This window comes from Delphinapterus leucas, chromosome 5 (assembly GCF_059928025.1).
Source record: "Delphinapterus leucas isolate spDelLeu-1000000601 "Yukka" chromosome 5, BTC_Dleu_Yukka2, whole genome shotgun sequence".
NCBI lineage: Eukaryota > Metazoa > Chordata > Mammalia > Artiodactyla > Monodontidae > Delphinapterus > Delphinapterus leucas.
The window spans coordinates 111,672,327-111,686,069 of record NC_143133.1 but is presented as its reverse complement, the minus strand read 5'-3'; the positions used below and the strand labels follow the sequence as shown (position 1 = coordinate 111,686,069).

Genomic DNA, 13,743 nt, shown 5'->3' with positions numbered 1-13,743 from the left:
GGCGCTGAGGTCTACACTAACCATCAGCATAAAATATTTTCCAGTAAATTACTTCTTGTAACAAGCACTTAGCCTATTAAGTACCCAATTAATCTCCATTGTTATTATTATTATTACTAATTGAAAACATGTTGACTAGAGAAACAATTTAAAAAGTAAATCAACAAAAGGTATAGAAACTCTATTATACAAGCTGGATTAATAAAATCTAAATGGAGGTGACCTGACTGCACTTCTAGAATTATTCCAAGTCTTAAATTAGGTCTGGTTCTTACATGGTATCAGAAACTTCGGTTAAAGTTTCGTGAAAAACGGACAGCAGTAGCCGAAGCCTACACGGTTAACTATTTGAGAAAGGGGGTAAAATTTCACCAAGCGAGACTTGAAGTAGTATTTTTCAGACCTTGGATCACGACCCATTAATGAGTTGCTGAATCAATGTAATGGGTTTTGATCTAGCACTTGGCTAGAAGATGGAAGGTATCACGAGAACTGAGAGTGAATGTTGTTTTGTCAAACTTTTACACACACGCAAATGTTTTCTGGATCACACTGTAAAAGGTATTTCTAACTGCAGGTTGTGGTTAAAAATGTCTGACAGTCCCCGGCACAGGAAACGTGGAGAAGGAGCAGAAATGAGCGAGCACCAGGGCATTGGTCCTGGTGAACACCGCACACTGCGAACACCTCCCGCAGTATCGTTCAGAAGAATGGTACCTGAGCATCAGGCTAGGAAATCCTCAAAGAGGTTTTAATGTCTTTCATTTGATACTTATGCAGAACCTGGGGACTTTCTAAATTTTTATTACGAAGCCTGGATATGCTAGTGATGAAGTTCAGACACCAAATTCAGAATCAAAAATTCAAAACAAAGTAATCTGCAAAGCTCCAAACATAAGTGTATCACTTTTGTTTGAGAACTTGCATCTCTCTCTTTCTTTATGTGGATCAGAAAACAGTACAAAAGGAGAGACACTACCCAACTCGTTTTCACCATGGTGGTAAATCCTACTGGGTCTTTAATTTCAGTGGCATCTTTAAGACTCTGTCAGATGCCAGATGAATGGATAAAGAAGAGGTATACATATATACAATGGAATATTACTCAGCCATAAAAAAGAATGAAATAATGCCATGTGCAGCAACATGGATGACCCTGGAGATTATCATACTAAGTGAAGTAAGTCAGACAGAGAAAGACAAACACCATATGATATCACTTATTTGTGGAATCTAAAATATGATAAAAATGAACTTGTTTACAAAACAGAAACAGACACACAGACACAGAAAACAATCTTATGGTTACCAAAGGGGAAGTGGGGGAGGAAAGGATAAATTAGGAGTATGGGGTTAACAGATACACACTACTATACATAAAACAGATAAACAACAAGGATCTACGATATAGCACAGGAAACTATATTCAGTATCTTGTAATAACCTATAATGGAAAAGAATCTGAAAAAGAATATATGTATATATATATTGAGTCACTTTGCTGTGCACCTGAAACTAGCACAACACTGTAAATCAACTATACTTCATTTTTAAAAAAAAATCTGTCAGGTGGTAGAGGACCCCATACTGTCTTTCCTTACAGAACTGAAACGCCAAGAGCAAACTGCAGGACAAAAAAATATACTTACGCTTATGCCTCAGAGACAAACTTCTATTTTCTGTCTTTACCCAGGACTTCGATTTCTACTGTGATAGTTTGTTGTTAAACAGCATTATGGTTCTCAGTTTGCAAGAACAGGGTGCAGACACTGATGCCCCTGAAAGGTAAGGGCTGGCCCATCAACACGCACTTTAACTACAATATAACCTTTTGTTAATAAAGAAAATACAAGGACTGTGTGCCAGTTCGTGACAGGCCACAAGGAATACATACATATGGCCACAATTACAGATAGTGAAGATTTTTAAACTGTCTTATAACTAGCAATGGAATCAGAAGTCATTTTCTTTTTTTAAACAATCAATAAAATGATTCAAACCCACACTGAGAGTGTACACTGAGAACACTCAGAATCAGTCTAGCACTTCTGGGTCTTCAAAGAGCCTTCACATCCTATTGTCCAATGCAGCTCTGGGCGCAGGAGACCTGGAATCTAGTCTCTGTTAGTTATATGCCCTGGCATAAATTTTTAGAATTTTTTCTACGCTTCACTTCTTTGTATGAAAAATAAGATAATAATTACTGATTTGCTAATATTCAAGGTTATTTAGGTAACAAGAGTTAAGGGGTTAAAGGCTTTAAAAAAGTGCTTCTCAATTGTAGGGCAGTTTCATCAAGATAATAGTTTTTATGTGCCAAATAGAATTGCAGAGAAGCTTTAGGGGGAAAGAAAAACAGAAACGCAAACTTTCCTATTTCAATTCCATTTCCTCTGGAGAAAATAACCCAGATGTTATTAAATGATCTTTTCAGCCCAAGCTGCAGGGTAATCCTTTAGCACTCTTGAAAAGCTTCCAAGTAAAATTGAAAATGAGATCCTTTTCAGAGTTTGTGTCTCCTATGAAACTCTTTGGAGAGTATGAAGATAATTTTTAGCCTCTTTAGGAAGATGTAACAGTCATATTTCCTTTCTTGTAATATTGTAACATTATTTACATAGCTGTTCCTTTCAAGAACTCTTTTCCTTTTCACACATAGCAGGGAAACTGTTACCTTATAGAATGGTGGTAATATCAGTCACTGAGCAAAAGACTCATAGGAACTTAAAACTGGAAGGAATCTCAAGTATCATCTCCTCCATCTTCTCATTTTACAGATTTGGAAATTGAGGCAGATAGCAGTTAAGTGATTTGTTCAGCTTTTGGTGAGAGAACTGCAACTTGAATCCCAACTAGCATCAGGTATGTATTCTTTCCACTCTTTCAAACAGAATCCTATGTCTATCAAAAAGCTATATGCTTTTTGCTTAACGCATAGTTTCTTATCACAGCTCAGCTGTGTAACTGCAAGCGTAGACTCATAATGAAGTTCAATGTGAGGAAAAGATGCCTTGACTGGTCTTTGTACACAAATGTCTATAAATGGTAAGACCCACAGTGGACTTTTAATACACACTGATCACGACACTCTATTTAAAACTTAAAGAGCATTCTTTCAATTCAGAAAAGCTTTTGGAAACAAACAACTTGTCTCACAACTGATTGCCAGTTGTCAGTTGACATGCCCTAGGAGTATACGCTTTCATTTTGCCATTTGGAAACATGAAAAACTAATATAAACATACACTCACTTAAGGATCTCAAACATCCTTAAACATTCTCTTTCTAGGAATAGTGAGAAAGCTTTCTATATATATTAGAACTCTAGATACCAAAGTGATTTGAACACTCAAGAGAAAAAGATAAATAAAATAAAAGTAAAATACTAATTCCACAGGGTCCCTCGGATCGAATTTCTTTTGTGATGAGCTCTACTGACTGAGTGAGCACTGAACCATTGGTAACTAGGGTGCAAGCTGTTCTCCCACCTCTGCTATGTAAAGTATCTTCTCATCATTATACAAAAATCACCATCAAACTAGAAAACAATTTGGGAGAGTTCATGGCTTTTGGAGCAACCCACAGCCAGTGATGCTGTCTTGACAAAATATAATTATCTCCAACCCTGAGGTGCAACTACAGGAGAGCAGCAAACAAGCCCTGTAGTATTGTTTCAGATGAAGCACAGTGAAAGCTCTGCACTTCCTCCAGGCCTCCGCTTTCTTCCTGAACGAACTCCAGGGAATGGCATCATGTCAGGCTTTCCAGATGGATTATGTGAAGCCATAGCTCAATGTCATTTTCAATAGGAAGCCTCATAATTAAAGGTCAAATAGTCACTTCATCTGCAATCAATCAGTAGAAAAAGTACTAATACGAAGAACTAATCTATCAATGGCAAATGCACTAATAAAAGCAATGAATCAAATTCAGCCTGTGTGTAGATGCAAGTACATTGAAGAGACTGAGACAGGGCAAAAGCAAGAACAAAAAAATAAATTTCAAGTGTATGTACAAGAGAACTTTCAGAAGGCTTCTCATAGCCAGAGTTTTCATCTTCGGTTCATTAGTTACCTGGGTATCACCGGGCCTGCAATAATTTATTCTGAAATACAAATACTGGATATAATAATAAAAAATGTTATTTCATAGGGCTTTCTTAATGTATTCTATTTGAGATGTTGTGTGTGTGTGTGTGTGTTTAAAATCACTAGAAGAAATATTTTGACAGTGATCACAAAAGGGATAGATATATTTTCTACATGCCAAATAGATGCATTTTAATCTGTTGTATTTCATCTTGAAGTAAGAGCAATATAACTCTGAGTGATATTACCTGAAATTTGCCCCCTGCTTTCTGGAATATGAATTCTTCACACTTATTGTGATGTTCTTTCATTGCTATGCAGATGGGAAGTTCCATTAGGATAATTATCGGCCTGTAGCTCAGGTCACTGCCAGGCATATCCTCTGTACCAGAGATGTCAGGTCACCAGGAGAAACATGAATTGGATCTTGTGAAAACTGATACACTAAATTTATAGGGCTTAACAAGTCCATTCAAGCAACAGGACCCAAACACCCCTTGCTGTATGTAGAAATAAGGGTGCTCCTGGGACAAGGGTGATCCGTGCCATCTCACTGAGATAAGGAAGCAGCAAAGAGGTCATTTTTATAAATGCTACCTAGGAGATTGCAGGCAGGAAGCCAGGTCTGATCCCGGCATGATAGAATAGCCTAGCTCGAAGTAAAATTCCCTAATCTAAGAGAGCTACGGAAACAGGCCTGGGGATGTCTCAGTGGAAGAGTCAGGATGAGTATTTAGGTCTTGCAATTCCAAGAAAGCATAGGTCTACCATGTTATGGAAATAACTAAGGATTTACACTACGATGGTTACTTAGATACCACATTAGTATTTTACTGGAGGACCCAAGTATCTATTTCATGGGCGAACATTGCAAAAGCAAAATGCAAAAGCAGAAGTCCAAGTTAACCCAAACATTTTTAGCACAACAGCTACTTTTGATCGACGTTCAGAGCACCTGTTTGCCTGAAAATTAGAAAGCATCAAGGACAGAAGGATATGGCTTTGAGATTAAAAAAATGAAAAGAAAAAAAAAAAGATAGGATGGGTAGGTATTCTGCTTACAGAAAAGAAAAGAATACTGATCACAGTGCAGTATGCTTCTCGGGTAGCATACTTGGGTTCACCACCGCCAGCTCCAAGCACAGGAGAAAATCGTGGAGAAACAAACACAACCCATTTTGGTTGTCCTGACAAAAGCAAATCCTAGGGGTGGGGCAGGTTTGAAAGGCCACTGCAGAAATGCGGAAGCATATGTGGTGCAGCCAGGACCCAGCATCTGCTCTAACGACACAGGCTCATTTGGTCCCTGACTCGTGACCTCTGAGGTGCCTGGCAGCGTCCGCCTCTGGCCTCCCTACCTTTGTAACAGCCCCTTCCTTTTCAAGAGACCTGGAGCACCGGGCATCACATCACAACGACCGCATGCAGGAGGAAGTGCAAGATGATTTCTCTGAGGTCAACAGTTAAACCACACCTGTTACATGAACATCTACGGGACCGGGGTCAGGGGACTGGAACCCTGGGAATGGTAATACTGTCATAACCAATACAGTTAATAATAACTAATAACAGCTGCTGCTTTAAGGGTATGTGTTATGCGCCAGGCAGCACACCGAGCTCTCTAGGTGGGCACTCTCATTTCGTCCACAGCAATCCACACACAGCACAATTACTGAACACATTCTGTCATGTACTGACTTGTATTAGGTACAAGTCCTGTGCTGGGTACTTAACAAATTTTATCTTTAATCTTTACAGCAGCCTTAAGAATTAAGAAAAAGTAAGAAAATGGCTTACAAAGTGAGAAAGCTAAGGTTCAGGGAGCTTAAGTGATTTGTCCAGGATCACAAAATCAGGACTGAAATGTGGCTTCCAAAAAGCTCTTTCAAATTCTATTTGGTGATGATTATAAAGAAAACCTAACAGTCATAATGCAACGTATGGACAGTATATATATATATTTTTCTTCAAATAAGCTGAACCCCTAGATAGCAATTGCTTCTTTAAGAGTATGTCCAATTTCTAAATCATTTCCCAAACTTTGCAAGACTGAAAATAATTCTATCAGACAAATATGTTTGGGGCTAGTAAAACCATTATGAAATCTCTTTGTTTCCTAGTTTACAGACTGAACTTTAACACGAGCAGACTTAGAGCAATGTCATTCTCTTTAGTCAGTCACACGTCAAAATGTAATGGAATTTTTAAAACTAGTTTCACCACAATGTGCCTACTACCCCAAGGAGTTTGTTAATGATGTGTATTTCAATAAAGTTTCTCATTACTTAATGACTTTTAATGACTAAAAACATGGATTCCAGATGTCTTGGACAGGTTATTGGGATAATGTCATTAAACTGGATAAGGCTAAGTAGAAAATAGCACTTTTCTTGATCTATTTTTGTCCATTAAATACGTACTTATTTCATTTTAGGTGCTGATCAGATTGAGTTAATGATAACTGTGTCGTGTTTCTTTATAGAAATAACATTCTGAAACGAACTTCAAACTAATGTCAATATCAAACTAGAGTAATAACATTATTTCCACCTTGCTCCAAGCTTCCAGAAAATATAAGGTGACATTTCCCAGGGGGTCACTCTAGAGCCTTCCAAAACCAAGTTTGTGCTCATTGCACCCCCCGCCCCCAACTACACACCCCCAGACTTTTAACATGAACATTCTACATTGAAAATCTTCGATGAGAATCGAATACGTGATTACAAATAAAGTTAAATCCTACACTATTAAATTTAGGCCCTCAAAAATGGGTTCAATCCAGTGATGGTATTTCAAAGCTATGACCCATCCTCACTTTGCTATTGTTCTTTAGGTCCCAGAGCGGAAAATACCCCCATTCCATTTAATTTGAAGAGTTGTTTGAATTTCAAAATCATAAGATGCAATTATCTGAGGGTAATATTAGGTTGGTTTTTAAGTCTGTGGGTCACTTACCCAATGTGAGGGATTTGTGTGTAGAACAGAACATGACAGCCACAGTGTCTGCTGGTGTGAAACCTGAATTATTCCTAGTGGCAAAAGAAAAAAGTGTTTTACAAATAAAAAGCATATTTAATACATCCTCAATCAAATGTAGTACCTACCTTTGTGCTAACATCCCTTTGATCAGTCCTGGTGACAGAAGTAATTCTATACCCAAACGTACAGAAATGTCCAAATTTCTTTTTAGAGAATAATTTCTGAGTCATTTATCCATGAAAAGGAGACAGTCTTAAAAATGTGTGGTGGAGGTCTTCTAAAATTACATATGTAATCAGCTTGTGGCACAAGACTTTACAAAAATCACGCAGCAAGGAAAGTTAGCTCAGTCACTAGGCTATCACTTGATTTTAACCCAGTGGCTTGAAAAGAGTTAATGTATTTCAAAAAGGCTTCCCTCAAGGAGCAACATATCCCTTTGGCAGCAAACAACGGCCTTTGAGAAATACACGGTATGAACAAAAGTTTAACAACATATGTTTTAGTAAAAATAATAAATTACCAATTTTTATCCGTTACTATGTATCAGGTGTTCCCTTAAGGTCTTTGCATATAAAGACAAAAACCCTATCAGGCAGGCAATACAATATCATTATTTACGGATGAGAAAACTGAGGCACACAGAAGTTATGTAACCTACCCAGGACCCCATAGCTAGGACGTGACAGAGCCAGGATTTAAATCAAGTCTGGCTCCTGTGCCTGCGCTTAACTGCCATTCTTTTATTGTTATATAATATGTTAAGGATAAAAAAAATCTTGCGTAGTCAAAATCCATTAAATGTTATGGGGATCAGTACTGGTGAATATCATATTCAGATTTCCTATTTTAGATCATAAAGATTTAGAGAACCAGGAACCAAAAAGGTTAGAAATGTAAGTATTATTATTGCATCCTTGATATGTTAGAAACTATTCCTTCCTGCACGATCAGTGTTTGAAGATATAGTGAGTCTGTTCATTCCCGCCCTGAACTCAGACAAGAGGGCTAGCAAATGGAAAAATGTTCTAGAACCGGACTGCATGCATATAGTTGTAGATGTAACGATATAACCAATTGTCAAGGATGTCTAAAGAAAGAGACCCCACCGTTTCCCTTAGTAACCTCATCCTTGTATACAACTTTCACTGGGAGAAAAAGCTTCCCTCAGCAGATCCCACATCCTGTTTCTTTGTCATGTACTCACTGGAGGGGAGCAGGACCCTCTCCTCCACCACCTGCTCCTCTGTACATATGTTAAGAGAATATTTAAATTGCCCTTTAGTCTCCTCTCCTTTGAAAAATCATGTAAGCTCATGCTTCCTAACCAGTCTTACCTGCAGCCGTTTTTTTTTTTTTTTTTTATAACATCTTTCCAAACTGAATTTTTGGTGTCTCACCTCAGTTGAAAGAGAAGGAGGGAGGGAGACAGAGAGAGAGAGAGAGAAAGAAAGAAAGAAAGAGAGAGAAAGGGAGAGAGAGTCTCTAGAGAGGATGTTTTGGTTCTGAAGGGGAGGATGATCTCAAGCTTGGCAGGGGGGTAGGGGATGATGATGAAGCCTGTAGAGAACTTCTTGGAGGAAATTACAATTGAGCTAGGCTTTAAAGAACAGGTTTAGACATGCGCAGATGCGGATTTTAGGTAAGGGAGAGCAGAACGGAAGCATGCAAGTGCAGGCGGCAGTTGGCAAAGCGCAGACTCTCCAGGCTGACTTGTGTGCAGGGGCACTCGCTCACGTCCAGGAGCGTGGACTCCATAAGATAGGATAAGGGGAACTACTGAAGGACATGGGACAGTAGAATGGCATGGTCAGACCCGTTCTTAAGGAAGAGTAGTCACACAGCCCAGTATAAGGCTAAGTTGATGAGCCCAGGCAGGGAGCAGAAAGCTATGAGGGCCTGAAGAATCACAGTGAGTACAGGAGCTGGTGGTAAGAGACATGAAGATAGAATTAAAAGAACTTGTCAACTGGTAACTTCTACGAAATATTCCCTCCCGACAGCTTAAGAGCACAGGCCGTGTGGGAAACACACTGGAATTTAAATCCAGACCATCCTTTTGCTTAGATATAAAATGGGGATAATACTGTCTGCCTCTTAGGGTCATTGTGAGGATAAATGCCAATGTCTGTTAAGAACTGGGCACATAGCAAGTGTTTAAAAATGCTAGTTTAGGGCTTCCCTGGTGGCGCAGTGGTTGAGAGCCCGCCTGCCGATGCAGGGGACACGGGTTCGTGCCCCGGTCTGGGAAGATCCCACATGCCGCAGAGTGGCTGGGCCCGTGAGCCATGGCCGCTGAGCCTGCGCGTCCGGAGCCTGTGCTCCGCAACGGGAGAGGCCACAATAGTGAGAGGCCCGTGTACCGCAAAAAAGAAAAAAAAAAAGCTAGTTTATACTTTTATTGTTATTGTTGCCTTAAGAGAAGAGAGATTGAAGAGAAATTAGAATCTTTGAGAGAAGTATGAAAGCATTAATGGAAATAAGGAATGGAAGAGGAAGCCCAGTAGGGTCTGGGCAGGAGACCCAGGAGTTGAGGTTTAAGTTTACTGAATTTGCAGTAGTGAAGGGGGCTGTGTTTTCAAGAAATCTGGTGAAGAGAAGAAAAGGGCCATGGAGACGAACCTGTTTATACATAGGAAGTGATGATACAGCAGGTAGAAATAATGGACGAAACCACATCCTCAAAGGGGCCTGAGAGGATGAGACTGAGATTAGCCAGAGAGGAGAGTGTCCTACAGTCTGAGAGTCTGTGAGCTGGAAGCAAAAGAAGACAAGGTGAGTGAAAAATACAGAAAATCTTCAGGTGGAGAATAAGAAAGTGGAGGAAATCTACATCAGAGAGTTTACTTTCTGTGCAAAGCGTGAGGCACTTCATTCATCTACAGAGAAGTCTGAGGGAATACTGAGGCCTGAGAAAAACTTGACATAAGCAGACTGGGGAATATGACCTACGGTCAATTCACAATGAATAAAAAATGTCTCCAGGAATGAATGCCCAGCTATGATTGTGGAACACGTGGCAGAGCCAGCTGGCCTAGTCTGGGGTCTTTCTCCGGCAATGCTCTGGTGTCAATAACACTGCAAAGGCCTTTGAGGGCTTCGGCTGCCCTTGTTTGTAACCAGTTGTTGCTGCATCTGGATTTAGGCAGTTTGGTTTTCTTCCAAGGGAGTCCGGCAGTACACTTCTTCTTTGGTGAACGCTGTTCTGCTTGACCCATTTCTAATGTGTCTAGATCTCTCTGGCCAAGAAAGCTCTGATTTAATCTGGCGCTGGCTGCCATGTTGGAGCAGCATTTCCAGTGTGGCGAAAGAGGATGTTTGCAAGATATGCTTACTTGTCCTCTGCTCCGGGGTAAGGAGACCGAAGGTAAGCCCACACAATGTGGGTTGGAACACTGCCCTAGGGTCCTACTGACACAAAGCCCTTCAGTGGGGAGAGAGAATCAGGACGTAAAGATGGAATGTTTGAGGTTAAAAACAATATTCCACCTAAATAGGGCTGACTTATACTCTATGTCTACAGTAACAGACTGTTCCACATCACAGGTCTTGGAGAAGCCAGCAGAGCACGTGCTCACTTAACCTTCCATCCAAGATAAGGAGGAAGAGGATAAGGATGGTGAGTAACCATAGCAGTAAACATTAAAGAAATTTTTTTCTATCCCATATATGTATATATATATATATATATTTTTTTTTTTAATTGAAGTATAGTTGATTTGCAGTCAACTTTTTTTTTTTTTTTTCGCAGTACATGGGCCTCTCACTGCTGTGGCCTCTCCCATTGCGGAGCACAGGCTCCAGACGCGCAGGCTCAGCAGCCATGCCTCACGGGCCCAGCCGCTCCGCGGCATGTGGGATCTTCCCGGACCGGGGCATGAACCCGCATCCCCTGCATCGGCAGGCGGACTCCCAACCACTGCGCCACCAGGGAAGCCCTGCAGTCAACATTTATTGAGCACTTTTCTAAGCACTTTGCATCCAGTTCTTCTTTCTTCATAGAACAGCCTTATACGGTAACAGTATTTTTGTCTTGTTTTTTCCGAAAAGGGATCTTGAAGCACAGTTGCCTCAAGTCACACAGCTAATAAGGAGGCTGCCCCAAATTGTGAAGACAAGTTTGCCTTCTGAGAAGAACATTATAAAAACTCAAAACCATAACCAAAATCACCACACAATTTAGTGGATGAGAGCAGCCATCCTGGTAACTAACCCTCCCTCACCCATGCTCTGTTCAGGGGTGGTTAAATGGTGAAAAGTCGTGACAACACACAGAGAAACAAAGTATCCCATACATTATATTAAGTGGTAATGGCTATAATTATTTTCAGTGATTATCATCTCTACTGTGTCTGCTCACATTCTTGAAAGGAATCGCATTAGTATTTATTTTCGAACTCTACCTTATCTCTATTTAATATTGATTTTCTTTTTATCTTGTTTTTATAATTCTTTTGATTACTTTGGCTTCCCTCGAGATGTTTATTTCCTTTTCTTCCCAACTGGTCTTTTTATTCTCTCACAAAGCTTTCATTCAGTGTTTTCCACATAATATTTATTTTGCCTTCCTTTGAGTACCCACAAAGGAAAACATGTCAAAAGGTTTTACTAGCAGAATCACAGAATGTGGAGCAGAAAGGGTCCTCTGAGATAGTCCCGTCTAAGCCCACTGTTTTTACAGGGGGAAACTTCCACGTGAAATACTTTCCTTTGTTAACCTCTGTACCTGTGTGGCTTTTTTTTTTTTTTTATAACAGAACATGGTTTAAAAATCTTTACCTGGGCTTCTCATCTTCTTTTTTTTGAAATTTTATTTCATTTTTTTTATACAGCAGTTTCTTATTAGTTATCTATTTTATACATGTTAGTGTATATATGTCAATCCCAATCTCCCAGTTCATCCCATCACCCACCCCCACCCTGCTTTCCCCCCTTGGTGTCCATACGTTTGTTCTCTACATCTGTTTCTATTTCTGCTTCGCAAACCGGTTCATCTGTACCATTTTTCTAGATTCTATATATATGCGCTAATATACAATATTTGTTTTTCTCTTTCTGACTTACTTCACTCTGTATGACAGTCTCTAGGTCCATCCACGTCTCTACAAATGACCCAATTTCGTTCCTTTTTATGGTTGAGTAATATTCCATTGTATATATGTACCACACCTTTATCCATTCGTCTGTCGATGGGCATTTAGGTTGCTTCCATGACCTGGCTATTGTAATTAGTGCTGCAATGAACATTGGGCTGCATGTGTCTTTTTGAATTATGGTTTTCTCTGGGTATATGCCCAGTATTGGGATTGCTGGATCATATGGTAATTCTATTTTTAGTTTTTTGAGGAACCTGCATACCGTTCTCCATAGTGGCTGTATCAATTTACATTCCCACCAACAGTGCAAGAGGGTTCCCTTTTCTCCACACCCTCTCCAGCATTTGTTGTTTGTAGATTTTCTGATGATGCCCATTCTAACTGGTGTGAGGTGATACCTAATTGTAATTTTGACTTGCATTTCTGTAATAGTTAGTGATGTTGAGCAGCTTTTCATGTGCCTCTTGGCCATCTGTATGTCTTCTTTGGAGAAATGTCTATTTAGGTCTTCTGCCCATTTTTTGATTGTTTGTTTTTTTTAATATTGAGCTGCATGAGCTCTTTACATATTTTGGAGATTAATCCTTTGTTGATTCGTTTGCAAATATTTTCTCCCATTCTGAGGGTTGTCTTTTCATCTTGTTTATAGTTTCCTTTGCTGTGCAGAAGCTTTTAAGTTTCATTAGGTCCCATTTTTGTCTTTATTCGTTTTAGGAGACCTCGTCTATCACCAGCTGTGTGGCACTAAACAAGTTACCCAGAGCTCTGGCTTAGTCGGCCCATCTCTGAAATGGCTAGGAGACTTCCCAGGAATAACAAAGCTCCTCTTCTCTCCTTCCCTCCCTTTCTCCCTCTCCTGCCCTCCAGGTCACCCTCCTTCCCTCCCAGGACTATGGCCTGAGGCTGAATGAGACATCTGGTTGAAAATGTACTGATAAGGGCTAAAGCACCTAATGCAAATTTTATATTTGTTTTCTTCCTTTTCCTTTCTTAATAGTTTCTTTTGTCACTCTAGGGATACTCTAGGTTTCTATTACTCTAGTTATCAATCTACCAAACTATCTTGTATATACTTTTTTAAAAGGCTCCCAATTACTGCTTTATTTTTCTAAGCTTTTTCAACTTTTTTATTCTACCTTTGAAGCTTCTGAAAGTTGCAGAAAGCTTAGGTCACTATGGACAGTGGACTCTTGGTTTGATGAATCAACTCCCCATTCCTAGCAACTGTGACAGAGAAACGTCCAAAAGAATATATTGCAAAACTAGAAATGCTAATTCTCTCTCTTCCATAATTAGTTTTTGAAATAACATACGCTACTGTGATATAGCAAATATTTTACAGTAGCTAACATTTCTTGAGCACTTACTATATACTAGGTATTATGCTGAGGGCTTTATGTGCGCATTATTTAATTCTCCAAATGACCCTATGAGATAGGTACTACTACTATCTCCATTTTATCAATGAGGAAACTGACAAAAGTTACAAAGTTATTAAACAGGATTGAAACTTGAGTCTGTCTGACTCCAGAGTTGGAATTTTTAACCCTGATGCTCTTCTGTGGACAGATAAATGAGAA

The 13,743-nt window shown here is 39.6% G+C and overlaps 1 protein-coding gene across 4 annotated transcripts in view; it reads right to left on the bottom strand.

The window, feature by feature from the left end:
• The window catches only part of SLC10A7 (solute carrier family 10 member 7), a 250,116-nt gene that overhangs the window by 30,764 nt on the left and 205,609 nt on the right, over window positions 1-13,743 (bottom strand). For all 4 annotated transcript variants that reach the window (XM_022599742.3, XM_022599744.3, XM_022599741.3 and 1 more), the window contains one exon: window positions 7,044-7,117. In XM_022599742.3, the coding sequence (XP_022455450.1) occupies window positions 7,044-7,117 (74 nt within the window). The remainder of the gene's footprint in view (window positions 1-7,043; window positions 7,118-13,743) is intronic.